The 25,355-nt window shown below is 44.0% G+C and overlaps 2 protein-coding genes across 2 annotated transcripts in view; one reads left to right on the top strand and one right to left on the bottom strand.

The window, feature by feature from the left end:
* Positions 1–561: 561 nt before the first annotated feature.
* LOC122002588 (RGG repeats nuclear RNA binding protein A-like) lies at positions 562–5,192 on the top strand. Its single transcript, XM_042557808.1, has 6 exons — positions 562–931; positions 1,160–1,571; positions 1,663–1,801; positions 4,383–4,541; positions 4,623–4,685; positions 4,793–5,192. Exons 1-6 carry the CDS (start codon positions 760–762, stop codon positions 4,991–4,993), a joined length of 1,146 nt encoding a protein of 381 aa, XP_042413742.1. The 5' UTR covers positions 562–759; the 3' UTR covers positions 4,994–5,192.
* Positions 5,193–6,481: 1,289 nt separating this feature from the next.
* LOC121999729 overlaps positions 6,482–25,355 on the bottom strand; it is a 46,832-nt gene continuing 27,958 nt past the window's right edge. Inside the window, exons 3-5 of the mRNA XM_042554369.1 lie at positions 7,453–7,530; positions 6,999–7,070; positions 6,482–6,808 (exon numbers count right to left, since the gene is read on the bottom strand). Coding sequence (XP_042410303.1) covers positions 6,644–6,808; positions 6,999–7,070; positions 7,453–7,530 — 315 coding nt within the window. The 3' untranslated portion in view covers positions 6,482–6,643. The remainder of the gene's footprint in view (positions 6,809–6,998; positions 7,071–7,452; positions 7,531–25,355) is intronic.

Genomic DNA, 25,355 nt, shown 5'->3' on the forward strand with positions numbered 1-25,355 from the left:
ATTCTCGCTTGTCGACTCTCGACACAAGATGTGGTGGCTTGCGGTGTTACGCTAGGACAGAGTGCACGATTCAAATCGGAAGCTAATCGTGAATGTGTCGCGTGTTGATGAGTTGGAAGGTGTGGTATCATCGTCTTGGAAATAGATTTAAAATGAATAAATAAGTTTGTAATATGAAGCTTATTAACTAATTAAATAAGTTTAAAATAAAAATAGTCTTAGAAATAGATTTACAAGGAATAAATAAATTTATAATATGAAACTTACTAATTAATTAAATAAGTTTAAAAATATAAAAATTTTAAACAATTAAATAAACTCGAAGACGGCCTTGGCCCATAACGATCAGCCCAATACCCTTCTATAAATCTCAACCGTCCGATACTTAACCTCACCGGATCGATTGAATCCACGTGACCTAATGAACACTATGACAAAATTACCCTTGACTATGTCCATCAAAACAGGAAAGATTGCGTAAATCAGTTGCTGATCGCTATCTATTATCGTCATTTCGGTTACCGATTCAGTTTAAATATCGACGAGGATGGGCGGCTTGGGATTGGGTTTGCGTTTGCTCTGGTGTGCGATCCAATTCGTGCTTGAAGATTGCGGCTAGGGTTTTTGCTCGCCTATTTCATCGCTTCCCCGATTTCTTACTCTTTCTAATGGCGATTGTATCCCGCCGGCGACTGTGCTAGTCTCACACATTACCCTGGGGCGGTTGCGAGGCCGGAAATTTGGAGATATCTTGCGGCGATGGCTCCCATCAATTCATTCGCGCTACTGGGCGATGACGATAACGATGACCCTTCACAGCTCATCGCCGCTCAGCAGCAAAAGTTGGCGGCCCAAAAGACTGCTGTTCCAGCCTCCGCCATTCCGGTAGCGGCGAAGCTTCCTGCAAAACCGCTTCCTCCTTCACAAGCCGGTGAGCTTCGAGTAGCTTCGGCCGACTTTATTTTCTGGAAAAGATTAGCCTTTTGGTTGTTTGACATCGATCTTGAGTTTTGTTTTTTTTTTTAGTGGTAACATCATATATCCTCGCATTATAACTGATGCCTAAGCTATTTCTCTTAACCGCGTCTGGATAAGTAGGAAAATTATTGCCTTTTGACACAAAAGCATTCCTTTTGATTTGGCAATGCTCTTGATCCAGTGAGGGAAGCCAGGAACAATGCTGCACCAGCACGTGGTGGGGCTGGCCGAGGCATACCTACCCGTGGGCGAGGCAGTGGACGAGGTCCAAATCGTGACTTTGGAAATGAGAACTCGAATGGGTATAACAGATCCTATGGTGGTGGTCGTGGTGGTGGTGGTGGTGGTGGTGGTGAAGATGGTGACGTTGACAAGCCTGAGAGGGAACGTCCCCCACGTCAGCCTTCTAGTCGTGGTCGTGGTGGATATGGGGGTCGTGCTGAATACAGCAATGATGAAAATGGAGGTGACTCTGAACGGCCCCCACGCAGGTTGTATGAGCGTCGGAGTGGCACTGGCCGAGGCTATGAGATGAAACGTCAAGGTTCAGGGCGTGGTAATTGGGGAACTTCTACTGATGAGACACTCGCACAGTTACGTTGGCAAAAATCTAGTAAAAACAGAAGTATTCTCACATTGTATTCCTAATTCTTATTCTTATCTCTGCAATTCATTATTAAATAGGGAAAAGAATGATTCCTTCAAGTCTGATGAAAATTTGCCAAGTGAAGAGCATCAAGAACAGCAAACTTCACCTTTAACAGAGGTGAACAAGGATACGGATGGTGCAACTAATGAACCTGAAGAAAAGGAAGAAGATAAGGTTAGTTTATGTTTAGATACTTAACTTTTTTTGTTGGGTGATGGATATTTCAAGGCCCAAAAAGATAATGACCATAGATTATCTGTTATTGTTAAAATATTACATTTTAAAATGAAAACCGTATTATGCAATTTTACTTTTATAATGTTTGCCATTTTTGACGGTTGTGTTTTCCAAACAAGGTATGAAGTTTGCCCAATGTTTAGAAGCATAGAAACAAGTTTGCACAATTAAGATTTTGTATGCTCGACTTGTTTTATCTCTTAACTTACTCAAAAGCTTGTGAATCTACACATTCATGATAAAACGTATAGCTTTTTTTTTAATTTCTAGTATGATTATGTGGTGTATACCTCTATAACTACATCATAATTGTGGCAAAACATCCTACAGTTTTGCAGCCTCCTCTACTCAAATGTCTTAGGTCAAATTCAGTTGTAATCAAATCTTTTTCTATGTCTATGATTTTGCCTTGCTTAGTCAAGTCATCTCATCCAACAGATAACTGGTAGATCTCTTTTGGTCGCATGCCTGCCATCTAAAGTTGTGATCTTATAGTTTTCTGTCAGAAAAAATCTGCCTGCAAGCTTAAATTTTTTAATAACCATTTTAGAATCCTTGCCTGGTGACACTGCTTTTCAGATATATTTCTCACTTTGCAGCATCAAAAATATCCGTCAATACTTCAGTTAATTTGAAGTGGCTTTTGAAACCATCCTTTTTCCATGTATACACAGTGACTTCCTGTGTAGTCAATATTCTTTTATTCCTTCTCAATGGTTGCACATTGCAGATGATACTTAATGTCTCTCTCTTTATAGGTGATTAGTAGTTGACTTATGAGAGTTATATTCTTGTTTTCTTAAATTTTCTTGCTAATCTGGTGTCTCTCTTGGAAAACCCTCTCAATGTACTGTACGTACACATTTTAGGTTATATTGATTGTTTCCAATGATACTATAAAAGTATGGTGTATCCATGTGATTGAATGCTTGTGCAAGTGTAACCAGAAAAAAAATGTGTAAAACCCTACTTTTTTCAAACGAGGAAGCTACTGTTTGTATGATGATTCCACTTACTGGTTTAGACATCCCTTGTCTTTCCATTTTCTTACAAATATATGTGCTTCAGGAACAGTTATTTCGGGGTTCTTTTTTAATTCACTGGTATTGAACAGTATGAGAAATCAGATCCTGCTTGTTCCTCATCTGGGTTTCCATTTGTGTTATGACTTTAAGGACATTGCATCCTTGATTTTTCAAATGTCTTTTTAAAGAGATGGATTCAGTTCTCTAGAAGGTGTTTGTAGCTTTCTTTCCTTTCCTTTGTCAGCTGTATAACCCAGTGACAACTCTATTTGTGCAAAAAGATACTTTCTCAGTATTGTGGCATTTGCATATAAAAATGCCATGTAGTTTAGTTTCATTTCCATTGTATGTGGCTGATTCAATGGGTCTTGCATGGTACATCAAACCAATTTATATACAAATACTCTTAGCCCATCCTAGAGCTATTTTGATGTAACAGAATCAAAGCACTGGTGTGCTTTCCTGTCAGGCTTTATTACAGAAAATTGCCAAAATTTGATATTATATTACTGTCATATGCCAGGCATATTCAAAGGGTCTTGCATTGTTTGTAGTATGAAACAAATATGTATGCAAATAGTCTATTTCATCCAGCCTAGAACAATTTGTATGTGGCAGAACCTGAGTATTTACATGTTCTTTTCTCTTTCATGCTCTCGATTTGAGAAGATACCATACTTAGGATGTTAAATGTCATTTTCTTCTTGTGAGTCTGCTGGTGTTACATTATGCACCATTCAATGCTATCCTTGTTTGTCTCATGTTGGTTGAATTAAAATAATCTTGTCACTGGTCAAACTTCAGTTGTTTTATATTGATTATTTAATCATTATTATATAATGTTCATTTAGAGCATCTATTAACTGGTAAAAGTTCTTTTGTCCATTTGGTCTAAGATTCAATTCCATTTTATAGAGGTTATATATTTTGGCTTCTAAGTCTTGTAGAGATGACCCTATGGATAGAATTTTGTTGTAATTTTGCGTATATAAACAAGCAAGTCTTCTGTATATAATATGCCCGTCTAAAGTTAACACTTGTTTTTGAGCAACTTCTCTTTTCCAATATCCTAGGTTTTGTTTAATCCAAGCAATTGGCTGAACTCATTAATAAATATTATTTTAGTTGGACAATTTGAAATATTGTATGAATTTTCTATTATTATGATTTGCCTTGGCGCAACGGTAAAGTTGTTGCCATGTGACCAAAAGGTTACGGCTTCAAATCCTAAAAACAGCAAAAAAGCAGGATAAGGCTGCGTACAATGGATCCTTCTCCGGGACCCCGCATGGTGGAAGCTTCGTGCATCAGGCTGCTTTTTTTTTTTTTAATGATTTGTTTGGTTGTTTTTTTTAAAGATGTGAAATACTATGTACTAATAACTGAAAGAGATGTTCGGGAATGCTATTAGTCAACTTCTTGCTTTTCCTATACTATTTGGCCCCTTTTTTACTTTTTGCAGTAATCCTGACCTTTTCAATTCTATTGCATAGGAGATGACTTTGGAAGAATATGAGAAAGTAAAAGAGGAGAAAAGAAAAGCTTTACTTGCACTGAAAGCTGAGGAGAGGAAGGTAGAAATAGACAAGGAGTTGCAATCAATGCAGCTACTAACAACCAAAAAGGAAGTTGATCCTGTTTTTGTTAAATTGGTATGCCCACACACAAGGCTTTTCATCCATTATTCTTGGCTACTTCTCATCATTTGTTCTTACAATTTCTCTATGCTTCAGGGTTCTGACAAGGATATAGGGAAAAAGAAAGAAAGTGTTGATCGAGATGAAAAGAGCAAAAAGGTGTTACATTTTGTCACTTTATATTACTGCTTGAGACTTGCTGTTTATACTTGCCAAATGGATACTTTCCCCTTTCCAAGTATTGAAGCTTTTTTTCTTTTTGTTAGTCCTTGAGCATGAATGAGTTCTTCAAGACCAGCAATGGCAAACAATACTACAGCTCAGGTGGCCGTGGCCGTGGACGTGGCAGGGGAAGAGGTGACCGTGCACCATTCGGAAGCAGTCTTGGAGGCAAGGGAGCAAGCCATATAACGGATGCCCCATTGATTGAAGATCCCAGTCAGTTTCCCACGCTAGGGGGAAAATAAAGAACTCTAGTTTTCCCAACTGTCATTTCCTGAGATACCTAGTTCTTAATTTAAGACTCGTTTTGCTTCCTGAGAAGTAAACATTGTGTGGGTTCTTCAGTTCATTTTTCAACTTATGTATATTGAAAGCTGTCTCTCAACAACAGCATGCTTTTCTACATTTAAACAGAATGTTAGTGCGTTCAGTTTTGGTCGTTCAGAGTTTAATTTTTTTTTCCTTGAGTTGTTTTAGGAGTTGATGGGACTGCTTGTTTTTTTAAAAAATTTATTTGTCAGCAAAGATTTGCTCTTTAAGATTTATCTAAGTTGGTTCTTGTTCTTGTTACCTGATACTTGCTTTGTGTGATTTGCATCTCGCTAATAAGTAGTTGTGAAAGCTTGCTTGAAAGAGGTCCTGTCTAAAGCAATCAAGGGGTTGCGCTCAGGGGGGGGTTCAAAAGGATGAATAACTTGGAACAGCAAGAAAGTAAAATGTGGGAAAGTCGAGAAGCAAAATAAGGTGACAAGATTTTGGGAGTACAAAGCAATGACACATTCAACTTGTGATACAATGTGGATTATATCTTTTTTGAAAGAGAGAATGTGGACTAAATCTTTTACCGAAAGGACCTGACATAAAATGTTTTTTTTGAAACAACACAATTAAACAACTATTTATGTTTCAACAATCCAATGTTCCATAAGCAAACAAAACATAAGAAAATTGTCTATCACCTTCTTTGAGAGGGTACATTTCTATTGAACTTATTTTTGCTATCCATTTTTGCCTCCAAGTAACCAGCTAAATATTTTTTATCAGATCTTTTTCTACAATTAACTTTTTTGTCTCTCTATAACAAGCCATTTTTTGGTCTCTATGTTAAGTGTTAAATCTTATATTTATCTTAGGGCTACACTTGATAGGGTGTAATCTGCCTTGTAATGTAATCTTGATTACATTACAAGACTGATTATTTTATTTGTTTTAACTTTAATCCTGTAATGTAATGTAATCTCGATTACAAAAAGTAGTAAAGTTTTGTAATCTGGATTACAAAGTAAATACTATGTAATCCAATTACATTACGAGGTCACTGTTTAACCAAAACTTGAATGCCGAATATACCCCTAATCAGCCGACCGCCCGTCGATCGTCGCTCGCCTACCGGCTGCCGCCGCCGCCGGGCGCCCCGCCGCCGGTCGTTGACCACCGCCGGTCGCCGACCGCCGCCGCCACCACTGCCGGTCGCCGATCGTCGGCCATCGCCACCGCCGGTCGCCGGCCGCCGCCGCCGTCGGTCGTCGACCGCCGATAGTCGACGACCGCTGCCGCTTTCGGTCGTCGGTCGCCAACCACCATCGCCGGTCGACCATTATTGGTCATCGAACGCAAGTTCCGACAGAGGTGCGACGACCGTCGATAGAAGTCGCAGGATATTTTTATCATTTTATAATAATATGAATTACATTCCTTATAAAAATTATGAATACCAAACAGACGATCACTTACAAGAGAACATGATGTCTATAGAATCATCTCACCAATCCATCCCTTTCTATCTCCAACCAAAGACTTCAAATATTGGTCAATTTCAATGAACTACACCCGATGGACTTTCAATGGAAATATAAAACTGAAGGCGATGAGTTTATTATAAAAGTTTCATCTGGTCACGGTCTACCCTTGCTGCTGTCAGACTTCATTGGAGACCTGGTTTTGATGGGCTTAAAGCTTTCAGGTGAAAGCAGCTCTGGGTAGATGCAGCATGGACTGCGTCGACTATGTGTACTGGTTATGTCAATTAAGACAATGGCACAGGGCTGCTCCTCGGTGACCTAGGATCCACATGCTTGATAGGTAACCAAAAGAACTGAAAGTAAAGAATAGAGAAAAATATGAGAAGGCACTTCTATTACAAAGATACATGATATAATTTGTAGTGAGATCACCTCAATCATGTACCGTATCTTCTGATTAGTTTTGACATCATGTGAAGCACATAACAATGGAAAGGAGAGTTCTCACCAACAAATAGCAGTGTCCGGCAAAGAAGCTGCTGCAATCCATCAGTGGTGTTGTATCTCCTGCCAACATATACTTTCGAAACAAGGTTACGATGATTAACTAAATACATATGCACAAAAGTTTGTTATTTCTAGTAATAAATGGACCATTCCTCAAAGTCATTGGGAACTATCGATTAATGGAGTGAAGATAACACCACATATTTGTACTCTGCCTCTGATCTCTGCAAATTAAATAAAAAACTAAGCCTCCTCTTTTTATGCCTTAATGTACCAATTGATGAAGCATTCAAATACATATAAAGATATGAAAACTCAAAGTTCTGCAGGCCTGTGCTATATGTGACTCCGGAAATTGTGTGGTGTGACCACAGATTTCCTACCAATGATCAAAATGAGATCATTATTAGTATGAGACTGGCACTGAGTAAAACAGACGACTAGAGGAAAACTACCTTACTAAAGTATTGCTGGAGCAAACAATCTTTGATGAAGCCACATATCCCATAGAAGTAGAGGAAATCAAATAGCACCTGATGACATATTAATGCAGTTTATCATTTTAAAGATAAGTAGAATTTCCAATGCCAATCCACCTTAAAGTTACTATTTAATGATAAAATAACTAATTTGATACAAGTATCAGACCTAACACACGTTCCCTATATATAATCTGTAAAGAATTTATGTAGAGTCAGCACTACAAGTAGAATAATACTTGGCAGCAATAATTCAAAGATACGTACAGAAAAAGGGTAAGTATATATGCCCCTGACAAGATTCCTAAACACAATTGAACCTAACCTAGGAAGCATGAATAGAGAGGTTAGAAAACAGAAAACTGATCTCCCAAATCATAACTGGAGGAATAGAAGCATTGGAAGAAATTGGAGAAGCTCCCATCTCAAGTACAAAAAGGAATAGACATAAAGGGCAGTCCGGTGCCAAAAACACCTGCTAATGCTAGGTCTTGGAGAATGGTTGGATCACATGAGGTCTATTAGAGCATCCACAATGCTCTAACGTTATAACACCTATCACCTCATCAAAAAGCATGGGATCCACTGCCACATACTCGTTATAACAACATCCTTCTTTCACCCACAACCCTTTTAACATTAATACTCATTATTCATGGGCTCCACCATCCACTCACTCATTTTAACATTATAGCATATTAAATAAATATGTTTTTTATATGTTTTAAAATATTTAAATTATTATTATTATTTTAAATAATAATCTTACGTTTGTTCGAAAAATAAACGTTTAATAATCTTATTTTATTATTAATTATAATAAAATATTTTAAATTATTATTATTATTTTTCAAAAATAATATTAATTTTTAAAATATATTTATTAAATAAAATAGATGTTTGTGAGAAAACGAAATTACAATGTTAGGAAAATGAAATTATAAAGTTGGGAAAACGAAATTACAACTGAACACCTAAAATTATAAAGTTGGGAAAACGAAATTACAACTGAACACCTAAAATTATAAAGTTGGGAAAATGAAATTACAACTTAAATGAACATTAAGTAAACAATTCAGATATTCCATCTTGACCTAATATCCTTGCATAGACATTCATGTATGATAAGCTGCTCCTTTGTCATCTGCGATATGTCTTTGTTCAATATTTCGTACTCCTTCAACTTCAAGCGACGATTCTTAGCTTCGGATTTGGACAATGCAGCTTTTGCCTTAATCTCCTCTACTTCGAGTTGTTTTTGTTTCAAATCGACTTCGGACTTCTTCACGCTTGTGTACTCAGTGAACTTTGTGATAATATTGTTGTAGTTTACTGTCAGATCCTCCATGGTCGATTTTATCTTGTCTTTTCCCTTTCTTTTTGCTGCATTTTACCCCATTGGACGAGTATCTTCATAATCCAGGTCTATACTCACATCTTGGTTGGAGGAGGTGTTGCTTGCTCCTGACTCTGAGGTCCTCGTCTTCTTTGTGGCCACAAAGTGATCAGCGGACTGTGGAGTAAACATTGGGCGGTCTTTGACAATTCTCCACACATGTTCGAGATTGAATGCAACACCATTGTTTTCGGATAGATATTTTTCGTACGCAAACCTCAATATATCTTCATCACTGTGACCACTTCGACATGAACTATAAATACTATTGTAATTTGCGTTGAATCGATATACCTTCTTTTGGATTGTATTGTGCCAATATGACCATATAACATTTGCACTTCTGGTGTTTGAACCTAGGGGAAAATTCTCATTGTAGTAGCTTGCAACCCGTCCTCAAAAAGCATCTGCCTTTTGATCATTGCCGATTATTGGATCATCACTGATAGTGACAAAACTTCTCGCTAAGACCTCGTCTTCAACCTTTGTCCAACTTGAACGCTTTCTTGTACCCTCAGTATTTGAAACCGTCTTTTCTAAATTGACCACCTCAATTGGGGATTCACGGTCGGAAAGTTGAGTCTCCGGGACAAAAGTCGGAGTTGCAGGTTCATTCAACATCGAAGGAGTGAAAGACATACCAGTTGTGTGCGGGGTACCATATCCATGAACAACCGACGGCGTTAAATATGGATGGCTCATGTTTTGCCAATATTCAGCTGGAAGTGGTTGATATGGACCTCAAGGGGCATAATTCAAATGATTCATAGAATTTTCAAAACCTTGGACATTTCGAAGATTTTGTGGAGAAAATGACATATTGGGAAATGGATGTGGGTATTGATAATTTGGTGGAATTTGTGGATTTTGGGAAGATGAATATTCTTGCGACATGTTTGTAGAATTTAAGAAATTTGTAAAAAAATGCCCTATTATTTTCATCCATTTCGGATAGAAAATAAGATGGTAGGAACTTGAAAAAATAGATGGGGAGAGAATTTAGAGAGTAAAATTGAAAGAGTAGTGAGTGGGAATGAAAATATGTGCACATATGGATGGATATTTATAGTCGAAATTTCAAACTAGCCGTTAACTAGCCGTTATTTATTTTTTAATTTAAAAATATAAATCTGTTATTTAAAAAAATCATTATTTAAAAACTTATATTTAAAAAAGTCGTTGCATGTGCCGTTGGTAAAAAAAAAAAAAGTTAACAAGCCGTTGCATGTGCCGTTGGTACAATGGTTCAATTGAACGCGTTCAAGCTTTTGAACGCCATGTTGGCATCCTGCAATGCGACGTTAATGCACAGTAGCATTATAACCCGGCGTTTAACGCCGCGTTGTAGATGCTCTTATACATAGCTTTACCTTGCATTGCAAAAGGTTGTCACATGATAGCAACATTACCATTGTACCAAGGCTCCCGTTCACAAAAAGGAATAGACATGTCAATGATATTTGGAGAATCATAAAAACCAAAAGTGCATATAAGTGGAAACTGAAGTTCTCTTAAATGAAGCTTCAACAAATTGCCAACCTCAAGACCTGGAGGACTGACATGGTAAATGCAGAAATTGTGAAGCACTAACGAAGCAGCTTCAGAAGAAACGAATAGTCCTTGGAAGCATGACGCATCTAAGCAACCATCACATAAATGAATTTCGATACATGCGCGCGCGCACACACACATACAAATGTTAGTTAGAGCCCTAGAGCCAATCATTTGATGATTGTATGGACTCATGTATATCATATTCATGTATATATATTAAGGCATTTGGTTTTTGGTTATTATGCTTATTTGTATTAGTGCCATATAAAATAAGTATAGTAACGTCCTAGAGTAGAAAGGTTATTACCTATATCAATCGATTGGTTGAATCGATAGTGAGATGATATAGGAAACACTACTCTAAATCATTCCTAGTCGAGTATTAACATTTAGGGACAATATTAATACAATAAGACTAGCATGTAGGTCAGCTCGATGACTTGATCTCACAAGTCATGGATATAGAGATATCAAGCTGACACATGGGTATGCATTAGAGAATGTATACTGAATGACCCGCCATGAGAAAGTATCATGGATCGTTATATGAGTGTCATATACTTTCTCATGTGGCTATTAGTATGACTATTAGTCCTTTGACCTGAAGTCACCATGGATCCCTACATAAGGAGTTATGTACTTTGGTTTCGTCAAACGTCACCCGTAACTGGGTGGACTATAAAGGCGATTATTGGGTATATAACGAATTATGTAGAGGGATGTGAGTGATGTAGATGGGATCTATCCCTCCCATATGACGGGAGCGACATCGGTATTCTTGATAGAGTTAGACCATGAAGTGCATGGCCATGCCCAAATGAGTCAACATTAGATGTTGAGCTCATTTGATCGAGTGAGTCTACTTGGAGTTCAAGATTTAGATTGATTAGAGGATGACACGGTCTATGCCTCACATTGATCAATCTAGATGTCTAGGATAGAAGGACAATGTCACATATTTTGTTAGGAGTCACAATTGGTAGTCACAAGGTGATGTCGGATCTCGACATTCTTGTAACTTGGGTAGTAATGATGTGTTGCTAGATACCGCTCATTACTTATGCTCCTGAATGGGTTTAGGGCATTGCCAACGTTACAAGAACCTATAGGGTCACACACTAAGGACAATTAGATAGAGATTTGGTTCATATGATGAACCAAGAGGATTAGATTCATTTGATGAATCATATTGGATTAAGAGTAATCCAAATTGGGCTAATTGAGTTAGACTCAAGTTGATTCATGTATTCAATGAGTCTAATTTAGATTATGACTCATTAAATCAACTTAATTTAATGAATTAGATTCATTATATTATGTTGGCTTGAATCATATGGTTGGATTAGATCAACCATGAGAGAGATTTGATCAAATTTGACTTGATTTGAGAGGAAGAGAAAAAGTCATGTTTGACTTGACTTTTTGCCACATCACTAGTGAGTTGGCAAGATGTGGACCAATAGGATTGCTCCACATCATCAATGTGTGCCACCTCATGGAGGTTACAAGCCTCCATAGCATTTAATGTGGCCGGCCCACATTAAATGAGGAGGTTACACTTGTTGCCATGTCATTTAGTGAGGTGGCAAGATGTGGACCAATAGTGTTGATCCACATCATCCTAGAGTGTCACCTCATGGGGGTTACAACTCTTAATGGTCTCCACATTAATTGGAATTAATGTGGGGGTTACACCTCCTAGAGTGGCCGGCCACTTGATGGCTAAGGGGTTGTTTTGAATTTCCTCTCATTGATTTGATTTATTCACTCTTCTTCTCCCTTGGGTGCTCTCTCTTCTCCTTCTCCCATTCCTTGGCCGAACACTCCATTGGTGCTAGCACACCTTGTGTTTTGGTCATCTCCTTCTACTTGTGTCCGTGTGGATACATATAGAGGTTGTCTACTTTGACAACTAGAGATCCGGCGACATCTTGGACAAGCGGGAACGCGAAGGGCTTCGCTACAAGGGTAATGATCTTAACTTTAGTGTAGATCTAAAGTTTTTACAAACTCGTACAAGAAAAAGGTTTTTCGAAAAATTTTGTTTACGAATCTTTGCACGAGATCCATGGCCTTGGGTGACTCGGGGTTTCCGCAACACGAAAAAATGGTTTTCGCGGCCCGACGAACCCAACAGTGGTATCAGAGCCACGTGCAAAGACTTGTACGAGTTCGTTTGTATTTTTATGAAAAATATACCTTCTGTGATTTTCTGTAAAAATTGAGTTTTTAGAGTTTTTATGAGTAATTTTTCCGTAGAAGCGAAGCACAAGTGTCTCGGCACTTGTAGGCTTCGGCTACCGGAAAGTTTTCTTTTAAACGGCTTCGTTTTGCCCCAAATCCGTTTGGGACAGCGGGGTCGAGTTCCATTAGATCGCAAAGGAGCAACTCACGATGGTTAGATCGTGGGTAGGGGCATTGCCCCTAACCCCGCAAGGGAATTTGCTTCGCGATTGCACCCGAAATCGCTAAAAACGAACCCGCCGGGAAGATTTTTCCGAAACGGCAATGTCTCGACCCAAATCGTTTTGGGACAGCGGGTTTAGGCGCTGTTGGATCGCATAGGAACCCTCGCGATGGTTAGATCGCGGGTAGGGGCGCTGCCCCTGGGCCCCGCAAGGGGATCCGTTCCGCGATTGCGCCCGAAACCGCTAAACGGGATCGCCAGGAAATTTTACTCATAAAAATTGTAAAAATTATTTTAAAATTACATAAAAATTATGAAAAATATATAATTTTGAATTATATATTAATTTGTGATAGTCATGGCCCAAAATACCCAATAAGATTGGATTTGTGTTGTAATTCATAATACGGCCTGCGTGCCGTCATATGATTGTGTGTGCTGTGTTTTTATTTTTTTCCCACGGCCTGCGTGTCGTGCCTTTCTCTTATTCTGGTTGTAAATTAGATTTAGACTCGAATGTAACTCGAGTTTCAAATTGTAATGTACAAATTGGAGCGGTGGAGGGTCCACACGAGACGGAGTTCCGAGGCGGGCACGAGCAACACAAGGTGGTCAAAGGGAGGAGCTTGGAGAAGCTGTTGACCCTAGGTTGACCATTCGATCTTCTCATTGGCTTGAGAAGATCGTAGTAGGGCCATGACTAAATCACAAATAGATTAATTAATTAATTGTTATGTATCTAATGCATGTTTAATAATTAATTAATTAATTAGTGCCTTAACGATTAGATTAGATCTAAGTCGTGCACATGATGCACCCTTGCGATTAGATTAGATCTAAGTCGTGCACAAGATGCATCCTTCTCGATTAGATTAGATCTAGATCGAACCAACTCTAAATGCCTAACCGTGCCGTGATACCTATCACTACCTCGATCACATGTATTGTTGAATCTGCCAAAGCAGAACAATACATATTGATCCGACGGTAAGAATGGGGGACCCACAGATGGGGTCCCGTCCGAGCGGAACCAGAGATTACCCAGCCAAAGGTTTGGGTTTCCGACGCCAAAGCAGAAGAACTGGAGCCGAATGGCCGAGCGGAGGTGTCCGCTCGGCCGGAATCGTGGCGAGGGAACAGTGGTTAGCCGAGCGGCCTATTCGATCGGCTCGGGATATGATATGTCAGCAAAGGCATGATGATTAGACTGTACGCAAGATGACACTATTAAAGGCCCCACCATCACGTCACGGACAGGTTGATACAGTAGCAGTATGGTCTTATGGATGCCCTTCTGACAGGCCCACACCTAGGCATGGTCGAAAGCAGGTGATTATATCAACAGTATGGTCTTATGGATGCCCTTCTGACAGGCCCACACCTAGGCATGGTCGAAAGCAGGTGATCGCTTCGATTGGTGTGCCCAGGCTCCTTCGAGAGGTCTATATAAGGCCTCCATTTCTTCAACCGGAGGTACACAAGTCTACATTTTCTAAGCCACTTTCTTATTCCTTCTCCTAACTTGAGCGTCGGAGGGCCGTCGCCGGGACACACCCCCCCCCCCCGACTCGGTTTTGTTGCAGGTTCGCCGGAGCACTCGAGGATACAGCAGGGAGCGCCACATCCCCAGCATCCATTAATCCTGGTTCGGACAGGATCAATTTGGCGCCGTCTGTGGGAACGCACCTGCATCCGAGCAGAGGCAATGGACGAGGCTGGAAGACTACATACCGTGGCACTCTCACAAGAAGAGTTTGACGCTATAGTCGAGGCGAGGGCAGCCAAGATAGTGGCGCAGCAAAAGGAGAAAGTACAGGCTGAGCGAGCGCAACAGCAAACAACCTCGGCTTTAGCAGGCCGGGCGGCGCAAGCAGACCGCCCGGAATATGTTTCAACAGGAGGATTCCCTCAGGCACTCTTCCGTACTCCCCCAGAAATCGCGCCCGCTCACGGGGAGCAAGGATCTTCATCCGATGAGCCTCCCGTTCGGGATCATAGGAAGGGCAAAGCTCCCCGAGCGAACGCACCACCCGAGCAGGTTCACCGACAGTTCTCTGAAGCCATACATCGGGATCCGTTACCAAAATACTATACACCACCGCCGATCGGAGCTTACAATGGGACGACCGACCCCGACGATCATTTGGGGAAGTTCGACAGCATCGCCACCTTGCATCAGTACTCCGATGGCGTAAAGTGTCGGGTATTTCTCACCACTCTATCGGAATCTGCACATAGGTGGTTTCGGAGGCTGCCGGACGGCTCTATCACTAGCTTCCAGGAGTTCCGAAAGGCATTTCTTCATCACTTTGCGAGCAGCCGACGTTATCAAAGGACAAGCGTCAGCCTGTTCACCATCAAACAAGAACCAAGAGAATCTCTCCGGGCGTATATACAGCGATTTAATCAGGTAGCGATGGACATCCCCACAGCCACCTCGGAGACAATGGTAAACGCCTTCACGCAAGGCCTCGCGGAAGGGGACTTCTTCCGCGCGCTCATTCGCAAACCGCCCAGAGACTACGACCACATGCTACACCGGGCGAATGAGTATATAAATGTGGAAGAGGCGGAGGCTGCCCGACGGAAGGGAACTCATGCCGAACGTCCGACCCATGCCGAACGGAAGCAGCCCGCTGCCCATCAACCACCAAGAGGACCAAGAGTTGAGGCATCCCGGGCACATCATGCGAAGTCCCCGGTGGTCCAAGAGGTAGCGGCCGAGCGGTCAAAGATGAAGAAAAAGAGGGTATGGACCCCAATGTTTTGCTCTTTCCATAATACTGACTCCCACAACACCCGCGACTGTCGGGGCCTGCCTTCAATCACCCATCCCGTACGACGGGGTGGCCCTCGTCGATCGCCTTCACCCGGCCGCCGGCAGCGGCATCAAGAGTCCGGTCGGAGAACATATAGAAGATCTCCCGAACAGCGTTTCCCTCCAAGGCATGAAGATCGCTCTCGAAGGTCCAATGAGCGACCTAGGCAGTCCACTCGGGAAGAGGAGAACAGAAACAACACCTCCCGGGGAGAAATCAATATTATTGCGGGTGGGCCGACCGGAGGAGATTCACACAGGGCGAGAAAGGCAAGCGCCCGGCAGCTCAGAATCCATGAGGTGGGTTGCAGCCAAGAAAAGGCGAGCGGACCCGAGATCAGTTTCGGGCCCAAGGATCTTGAGGGAGTTGAAGTGCCGCATGAGGATACCCTTATCATCAAAGCGGTGATAGCCAACTACACCATCCACCGTATCTTCATTGACACTGGCAGCTCGGTCAACATCATCTTCAGAAAGGCCTTTGATCAACTACAAATCGATCAAGCCGAGTCACGCCATGACAACCCCCTACGGGCAATGAGGTTTTTCCGGTCGGACAGGTAAGGCTGGCTATCTCCTTAGGGGAAGAACCGCTCCGGAGAACGAGGACAACAAACTTTGTGGTGGTCGACTCCCCTTCATCCTACAACGTGATACTGGGGCGACCGGCGTTAAGCGAATTCAGAGCTGCTGTGTCGACGTTCTATCAGAAGATCCAAAATCGGTGAAGTACGAGGAGATCAGTTAGCCGCTCGGAAATGCTATGTGGAAATGGTCCGAGCCGAATCCAGCGCCGCGCGAAAGGCTCCACGGATCGAGGTACACGCCATAACCGAGAAACCTCCTGCTTTAATTTATGATGAAAAGGAGGAGGTTCAGATCCATCCGAGCCGATCGGAGGCTACAACCTTTATTGCCGCCGACTTGGAGGACGAACAGAAAGAAGAAGTGGTCAAATGCCTCCAGATGAATCATGACGTCTTCGCTTGGTCGACGCATGAGCTGCCCGGTGTCTCCCCTAGCATAGCCTAACATAAGTTTCACGTCCGGCCGGACGTGTTGGAGCAATCCCAATGGTCAGCGGGACCATATGTTTTGGTGTTTGGGCAAAGGGTTTAAGTTAGGTTTACCCTCGTTATTTGATATGTGTACTTGAGTTGTGCAGGAGTGCAGGTGACACATGTGACTCAGGTTGACAGCTTCGGGTCCGATGATGGCTTGGGGTCCGGTGAAGGATGGAGCATCCGAGGGATCGTGGACAAGACAGCAAGGACAAGGGCCGAGGGAAGCGACTTCGAGGCATACGCGAAGGATGGCATTGGAGACAAGCCGCGGGCTTGGATGCATCCGAGGGACGAGAGCCAAAGGAAGTAGGCTTGAAGGCAAGAGGTCAAGGCTGCAAAGAAGAGTCAAGTGAGTCGTGAGGGTCCGAGTGCGAGTGAAATGTACTCGGGATGGGAAACCCTAAGTTTAGGGTTGTACCAGTCGACTGGTACTGGGACCAGTCGACTGGTGGTGAGCACAGAAGCATTCTGTGCCCGAAATGGCTGGGATCAGTCGACTGGTCATGGGACCAGTCGACTGATAGATAGCCGTTGGAGTGTCGTTGGGCTGGCACCAGTCGACTGGTGCATGGACCAGTCGACTGGTAACGGGCAAATCAGCAAGGCTGATTTCCCCAAGCTCTATAAGAAGGAGCTTGGGATGGCCGGCCAACTTGACAAAATTAGACTTGGTTAAGGTCTAATTAGTAGTCTACAAGTGCTCAAGTGTTTGTGGAATCCAAGAGGTCTTGGTGTGTTGTGGTGAGGTTTCTCCACCCACAAGGAGCGACTTGAGATAGCCGGAGTTTCCGGGGGCTAATCCACCGAAGGATCGGGATCGTCCACCTTACGGACAGCCGTGGAGTAGGAGCATCATCTCCGAACCACGTTAAACGAACATGTATTAGTTTGCTAGTTCTTGTCTTTGTCTTTAGCTTTCGTATTCGTAATTAGTATTTGTATTTCCGCTTGCGCACTAACGAATACGTAAGAAGCGAGTTATTGGGGGCGCCGACCATTCAACCCCCTTCTAGCCGGCCACCGATCCTCCAACAATTGGTATCAGAGCGAGGACGCTCTCCGTTGGACTAACCGCCAAGGAAGCATAAAATGGCCGGGTTTATTGTCCCTCCAAAATTTGAAGGAGGAAGCCTTGGGGACATCACCTTTTGGATGGTGAAGATGAAGAGCTTCCTCGACACGGATTGGGACACAATGATGGTCGTCGAAGAACCATTTGAAGCCCCAAGAGACAAGAAAGGAAAGAAGCTCCGAACACGACATTGGACGGAGGAGCAAACCTCACGATCGGAGGCAAACTCAAAGGTAATAGCAATTTTAATTGATTTATTGCCTCCTAATGTGATAAATGGTGTAGGTGAGTATAAGAACGCCCATGATTTGTGGAGCAAAGTGAAGAAATTTCCATGGGAGGAATTTTTGCCTACACAAGAAGAAGAAGAAAAATCCGAAGAAAGTGATGAAGTGGTCCAAGAGGAGAAGAAGGACCAATCGGATGTGAAGCCCAAGGAGTTGAGCTTAGTAGCTCAAGAAGAGGAGGTGGAGCAAACGGAAGTTGAGTCACGCTCAACATCCGAGGAGGAGAAGGAAGATAAAGCATCATCAACATCCTCAAGGGTTGAAGAAGAATCCAAGACGGATGAAGAAGAGGTCTTGGAAGTCAACCTTGCAAGCATCTCCACCGAAGCAAAGTCAAAGGATCACATTGTATGCTTCGGATGCAATGAGAAGGGACACTACAAGAGCAGGTGTCCAATGGGTAAGAAGAAGGTAAATCTTAAACCCAATCAAGTTAATTTTGTATCTAATTTGAGTTGTAGGAAGAAGAAAGAAAAGAAGCACATTAGATGCTTCACTTGTGGTGAAATGGGTCACTACCACACCAAATGCCCAAGGAAGGGAGAGCTAAAGAAATTGGCGCATTTGAAGATATGGGAGAAGAAGAAGAGGAGCTCAAGTCAAGGGGGAGCTTCAAGGGTAAGGGAGGTATACCCTAATTTGAAATGCAATGCAAATTCTTATGTTCCCATGCATGCTAGGAAAAATAATGATTATCATTATGTAGCAATGAAAAATTTTGGATTTAGATATCATGATAAGAATAGGGTTAATGTAGATCATAACCCTAGGAGACCCATACATGATAGACCTAGACACGTTAAATTCTCATTACCTAAGGAGAAGAAGGTAATGGAGAACCAAGGCATTAATCCCAAGAAGGGGAGACATATGCCTAGAAAGGGTAGGTCTAGGAATGTCCAAGGTGGACATGTTGACTCTAGGTTTAGGAACCTAGAAAAGGATAATCAAGCTTTGAAGGCAAAGCTTGATGGTTTAGAGAAATTCCTTAAGAGATTCACTATTGGATCTAAGGGATTAAATATGGTGTTGGGTAGTCAAAGACCCAACAATGATAGATCGGGCTTGGGATACCGATCTAGTCCCTCCAAGGCCAATGAGAGTTCATATGCTAGGGTGGCAAATGATCATGGCAAGGGAGAGTCCTCCAAAGCTAAGAGAAAGTCTTATGCTAGGGTTGCATATGACTATAGCAAGGAGAAGCCAATAAATGGCAAGGGAAAGCCATTTAATGGTAAGAAGAAATTAACCAAGGACAAGGTGTCCAAGGTTAAGAAAGTTACGTTTGTAGGCCAAGTGTCACCGGGGGTGGATCGATGTGGCCTAGCCATTGTGGATGAGTCACCTAGGGAGGTGGCTAAGGTTAAGAGCTCTAGGGGGAGCTCTAAGAGTCAATTTGGGATCCATGGCCAATGGATCTCAGGTGGGTACTACTTGGGAGTCTAGAGGAGCCATGGAGTGTGCCAAATGGTTTGGAGATGGATTTGAGTCTCAAACCTAGGGATTTGGCACACATGGATTGTGTTTCATGCAAGAAATATGACATTTGGGGTCATATAGCATGATAATTGGTTTTGGATGTATAGATGCCATATAAACCAATGCTAGGGATGCATTGTGGGTTGGTATGGGCAAATACATCAAGAGGAAGGCAAAACTAGGACTTTAGGTCAAGGTTCAATTGAACCATTTAGCTAGTTTTGGATTTTGTGTCAATCTTGGGATTAGTGATAGATACATTTTGTAATGTATTTTTCCCAAGTAGACACTGGTACAATAGACCTCTCCACAAAATTTGGGGATTTTTTGAGGTCTAGGGAATTTCTGGTGCATTTCTGAAGTTGGCCTGAAAAGGCTGATTTTTTTCAGAAATAGGGTACCAGTCGACTGGTAACAATGTTTTTCGACCATAGAATGGTTCTGTAAGGTTGTGTCGAAGGGGGCAGTCGACTGGTACTTAGGGCAGTCGACTGATACTAGTCTGAAACTATTTTCAGCATTGGTTTGTGACCATGTCAACTCGCTTAGATGTATGGGATCCAAGGGGGATTAATACATGAGTTTAGGGTCAGTTTGGATGATAAGTTTTCAACAATTGGGATATTGTTGGAGAACTTTTTGGATGTTAGGCAAAGGGGGAGAATTAAGGTTTAAATTGGGAAAACCTTAAGTGTCTTTGCGTAGGGGGAGCCTTGGGATAGGTTCTTAAAAAGCCCGTGGTAAAATCCTAGCTCAATGGGGAGTGTAGGTGTAGGGGGAGCCTTGTGATAGGTCCCAATACTTGTTTCGGCGGTTGCCAAGTGTGTAGCCTTGGCAACGTAAGTCCATTCGACGGTTGACCAAGTGTGTAGCCTTGGCAACGTAAGTCCATTCGACGGTTGCCAAGTGTGTAGCCTTGGCAACGTAAGTCCATTCGGCGGAGTAAGTCCAAGTGTGTAGCCTTGGCATCGTAAGTCCATTCGGCGGAGTAAGTCCAAGTGTGTAGCCTTGGCATCGTAAGTCCAGTGTATTAGCATGTTTATTTGCTATTTGTTTTCCCTAACTTAAACGTATTGCCAAACACCAAAAAGGGGGAGATTGTTGGAGCAATCCCAATGGTCCGCGGGACCATGTGTTTTGATGTTTGGGCAAAGGGTTTAAGTTAGGTTTACCCTCGTTATTTGATATGTGTACTTGAGTTGTGCAGGACTGCAGGTGACACATGTGACTCAGGTTGACAGCTTCGGGTCCGATGAAGGATGGCATTGAGGGACCGTGGGCAATGCATCGAGGAATCGGGACAAGGGAAAGGACAAGGGCCGAGGGAAGCGACTTCGAGGCATACGCGAAGGATGACATTGGAGACAAGCCGCGGGCTTGGATGCATCCGAGGGACGAGAGCCAAAGGAAGTAGGCTTGAAGGCAAGAGGTCAAAGCTGCAAAGAAGAGTCAAGTGAGTCGTGAGGGTCCGAGTGCGAGTGAAATGTACTCGGGATGGGAAACCCTAAGTTTAGGGTTGTACCAGTCGACTGGTCCCAGGACCAGTCGACTGGTGGTGAGCACAGAAGCATTCTGTGCCCGAAATGGCTGGGATCAGTCGACTGGTCATGGGACCAGTCGACTGATAGATAGCCGTTGGAGTGTCGTTGGGCTGGCACCAGTCGACTGGTGCATGGACCAGTCGACTGGTAACGGGCAAATCAGCAAGGCTGATTTCCCCAAGCTCTATAAGAAGGAGCTTGGGATGGCCGGCCAACTTGACAAAATTAGACTTGGTTAAGGTCTAATTAGTAGTCTACAAGTGCTCAAGTGTTTGTGGAATCCAAGAGGTCTTGGTGTGTTGTGGTGAGGTTTCTCCACCCACAAGGAGCGACTTGAGATAGCCGGAGTTTCCGGGGGCTAATCCACCGAAGGATCGGGATTGTCCACCTTACGGACAGCCGTGGAGTAGGAGCATCATCTCCGAACCACGTTAAATGAACGTGTATTAGTTTGCTAGTTCTTTTCTTTGTCTTTAGCTTTCGTATTCGTAATTAGTATTTGTATTTCCGCTTGCGCACTAACGAATACGTAGGAAGCGAGTTATTGGGGGCGCCGTCCATTCAACCCCCCTTCTAGCCGGCCACCGATCCTCCAACAGGACGCTCGGCCAGTAAAACAAAGGAGAAAAGATTTCAGCGCCGAGCAGAATATTATCATTCGAGCGGAGGTAGAAAGGCTCTTAGAGGCCGGCCACATACGGGAGGTTCAATTCCCAAGCTGGTTAGCAAATGTGGTGCTCGTCTCCAAGCCGGGCAACAAATGGAGGGTGTGCATCGACTTCAGAGATCTGAACAAAGCTTGCCCGAAGGATTTCTACCCTCTGCCCCGAATCGACCAACTCATAGACTCTACAGTCGGATGCGAGCTTATATGTATGCTGGACGCCTACCAAGGCTATCATCAAGTGCCGCTCGCCCCGGAGGATCAGGAAAAAGTTAGCTTCGTTACACCGAACGGGACGTATTGCTATACGGTGATGCCGTTCGGGCTGAAGAATGCCGGAGCAACATATCAAAGATTGATGAATAGGGTCTTCCGCGAGCAAATCGGACACAACCTGGAGGTCTATGTAGATGGCATCCTCATCAAATCCTTCCGAGCGGCCACTTTATGCAAAGATATGGAAGAAACCTTCCGTACACTCAGAAAATATGGGGTCAAGCTAAATCCTCATAAGTGTTTGTTCGGCGCCAAAGGAGGACGTTTCTTGGGCTATATTGTGACCGAACGGGGTATTGAAGCTAATCCTAGCAAGGTGAAGGCTCTTCAGGACATGCCACCGCCCAGAAACATGAGGGAAGTACAGAGGCTGACCGGTCGGATTACAGCGCTATCACGCTTCATCTCCAAGACTGCCGACCGGAGCCTTCCGTTCTTCAAAGTCCTCCGCAAAGCTACAAAGTTCCAATGGAATGAAGATTGCGATCGGGCCTTTGAAGAACTGAAGACGTACTTAAATTCCCTACCTGTGCTGGCCAAGCCAGCTGTCGGCGAACCGTTGCACATTTATTTATCCTCAACCGAGAAGGCAGTGGGATCAGCGTTAGTCCGGTCGGGAGGTGAGGAGCAACCTGTATATTTCCTTAGTCATATCTTGAAAGATGTTGAAACCCGCTACACCGGACTCGAGAAGTTGGCCTTTGCTCTGATCCTGGCCGCTCGGAGACTTCGTCCTTATTTCCTGGCGCACACGATTATCGTCAAGACCAATAGCCCGTTGGGACGAGTGCTTTTAAATCCAGAAGCTTCCGGACGGCTCATCAAATGGACAACCGAGCTAAGCGAATTTGATATCCAATATCAACCCCGTTCGGCTATCAAAGCACAAGCCTTAGCCGATTTCGTGAAAGAGGTGCAGGACCCGGAACCTGAAGCTGTGTGGAAAGTGTTCGTGGATGGATCGTCCACTAGACACGGGAGCGGAATTGGCATAGTTTTGCTGTCCCCACAAGGAGAGCGGATGCAGCTCTCCGTCCGGCTAGATTACCGAGCGACCAACAACGAAGCAGAATATGAAGCCCTTATTGCTGGATTGCAGGCCGCTCGGCACGTTGGAGCCGTCCGGGTCATCCTCTATTCAGATTCCCAGTTGGCTGCTCAGCAAATCTCAGGGATTTTCGAGATAAATAGTACAAGGCTCAAGCTCTACGTGGAGGCTATTGAAAAACTTAAGCTCAACTTTAGGGAGGTGATTATTCGTAAGATCCCGCGAATCAAGTGGCGGATGAATTGGCCAAGCTGGCAAGCGCGTTATACCCGGTCGGCTCTCAGAAGCCGATCGAGCAAGTATCTTTAGTAGCACATGTCGATCGGATGGAGGGCATCACATACCCGAGCGACTGGAGGACAACTATTGTGGAGTTTTTGCGCTCGGGAGCTACCCCATCCGACCGGGAAGGAGCTCATTTACTGAAGAGAATGGCTAGTCGGTTCACCCTCATAGGAGATCAACTCTACAAGAAGGCCTTCTCCCGTCTGCTCCTAAAATGCGTCAGCTGGGAAGATGCCGAGTACATACTTCGAGAAGTGCACCAAGGTTCGTGTGGTGGACATCCAGGCGGACGGTCGTTAACCAGGAAGATTTTGCTAGCCGGGTATTTTTGGCCAACACTTCAAAAGGATGCTGCCCGGACCGTTGCAAATTGTCTATCCTGTCAGAAGTATCACAGCATGTCCCACCGACCGGCAGATGAGATGAAAGCATCAACTGTGGCCTGCCCGTTCGACCAATGGGGGATGGACATCATGGGACCCTTCCCCATGGCTACCGGGCAGCGGAAGTTCTTATTGGTGGCGGTCGACTACTTCTCAAAATGGGTAGAAGCTGAGCCACTTGCAAAAATATCCGAGCAGATGGTTAAAAAGTTCATATGGCAAAATATCATCTGCCGCTTTGGCATCCCAAGACGACTCGTCTCCGACAACGGACGTCAATTCACTGGGAAGCTGCTCGGGAAGTGGTGCGAAAGTTATGGCATCGAGCAGCACTTCACATCGGTGGCATACCCCCAGAGTAACGGTCAAGCCGAGGTAACCAACCGAGAGATTCTCAGAATTTTACGGGCTCGGCTCGACCATGAAGGAGGCAGCTGGGTAGACGAGCTGCCGGGCGTCCTATGGGCTCTCCGCACAACACCAAAGGAGGGAACGGGCGTCACTCCATTTCACTTGGTATATGGAGGCGAAGCAGTCATCCCGATTGAAGTTGGGGTGGAGTCCGTTCGAGTACAAAATTATGATGAAGATAACGTCGAACGGAGGAGCATGGAGCTAGACTTGGTCGAAGAGGAAAGAGCTAAAGCGTCCGTCCGGCTGATGGCGTACCGGCAACGTATGAAACAGAACTACAACCGGCACGTGTTCCCCAGAGCCTTTCAAGTAGGCAACTTAGTTTGGAAGAAAGTCAAGCCGGTCGGAGATGTCGGCAAGTTGGAAGCTCCCTGGGCAGGACCCTTTGAAGTGGTCGAGAAGCTCCGTTCGGGCGCTTATTACCTCAAGGATGCGGAAGGTCGGATGCTGGATCGGCCATGGAGTGCAAATCACCTTCAGCCATATAGAGCTGGGTGAGAGGTGCGCTTTTGCTCTATTTTGTGTAAATTCAAAATAGCTGTACTCCTTTTATCGCAGGAAACAAATTATTCCCAAGGCATTCTGTGTTCATAGCCGAACGGTTGGTTATCCGAAGGCCCCGTGCCGCTCGGCCGGAGGTAAATTATCGGAGCCAAGCGCTCGACGACGAAGGCCCCGAGCTGCTCAGCCGGAGGTATATTGTACGAGCCAAAGGCTCAATTCCGAAGACCCTGTGCCGTTCGGCCAGGTAAACGATTGTCCAAATTAGGCTTAAAAGCCCGACGAGCTCCGTCGTTAAAGATCGAGAGCCGCGCCGACCGGCTATAAATATCCGCGCCGACGAGCTCCGTCGTTAAAGATCGAGAGCCGCGCCGACCGGCTATAAATATCCGCGCCGACGAGCTCCGTCGTTAAAGATCGAGAGCCGCGCCGACCGGCTATAAATATCCGCGCCGTCGAGCTCCGACGTTAAAAATCGAGAGACGAGCCGGCGTCTATAAATCCCCGAGCGGAAGACCGACGAGCCCCGTCGTTAAAGATCGAGAGCCGCGCCGACCGGCTATAAATATCCGCTAAATATCCGTGCAGACGAGGAGCCGCGCCGACCGGCTATAAATATCCGCGCCGACGAGCTCCGTCGTTAAAGATCGAGAGCCGCGCCGACCGGCTATAAATATCCGCGCCTTTTTT

This window comes from Zingiber officinale, chromosome 7A (genome assembly GCF_018446385.1).
Source record: "Zingiber officinale cultivar Zhangliang chromosome 7A, Zo_v1.1, whole genome shotgun sequence".
Lineage (NCBI taxonomy): Eukaryota > Viridiplantae > Streptophyta > Magnoliopsida > Zingiberales > Zingiberaceae > Zingiber > Zingiber officinale.

Excerpts from the sequence above, each read along its gene's own strand:
- LOC122002588 (XM_042557808.1), top strand. The coding sequence starts at position 760 with ATGGCTCCCATCAATTCATTCGCGCTACTGGGCGATGACGATAACGAT. Across the intron at positions 1,802-4,382 it reads AAGAAAAGGAAGAAGATAAG|GAGATGACTTTGGAAGAATA; the intron begins GTTAGTTTATGT and ends TCTATTGCATAG. Across the intron at positions 4,542-4,622 it reads ATCCTGTTTTTGTTAAATTG|GGTTCTGACAAGGATATAGG; the intron begins GTATGCCCACAC and ends TCTATGCTTCAG.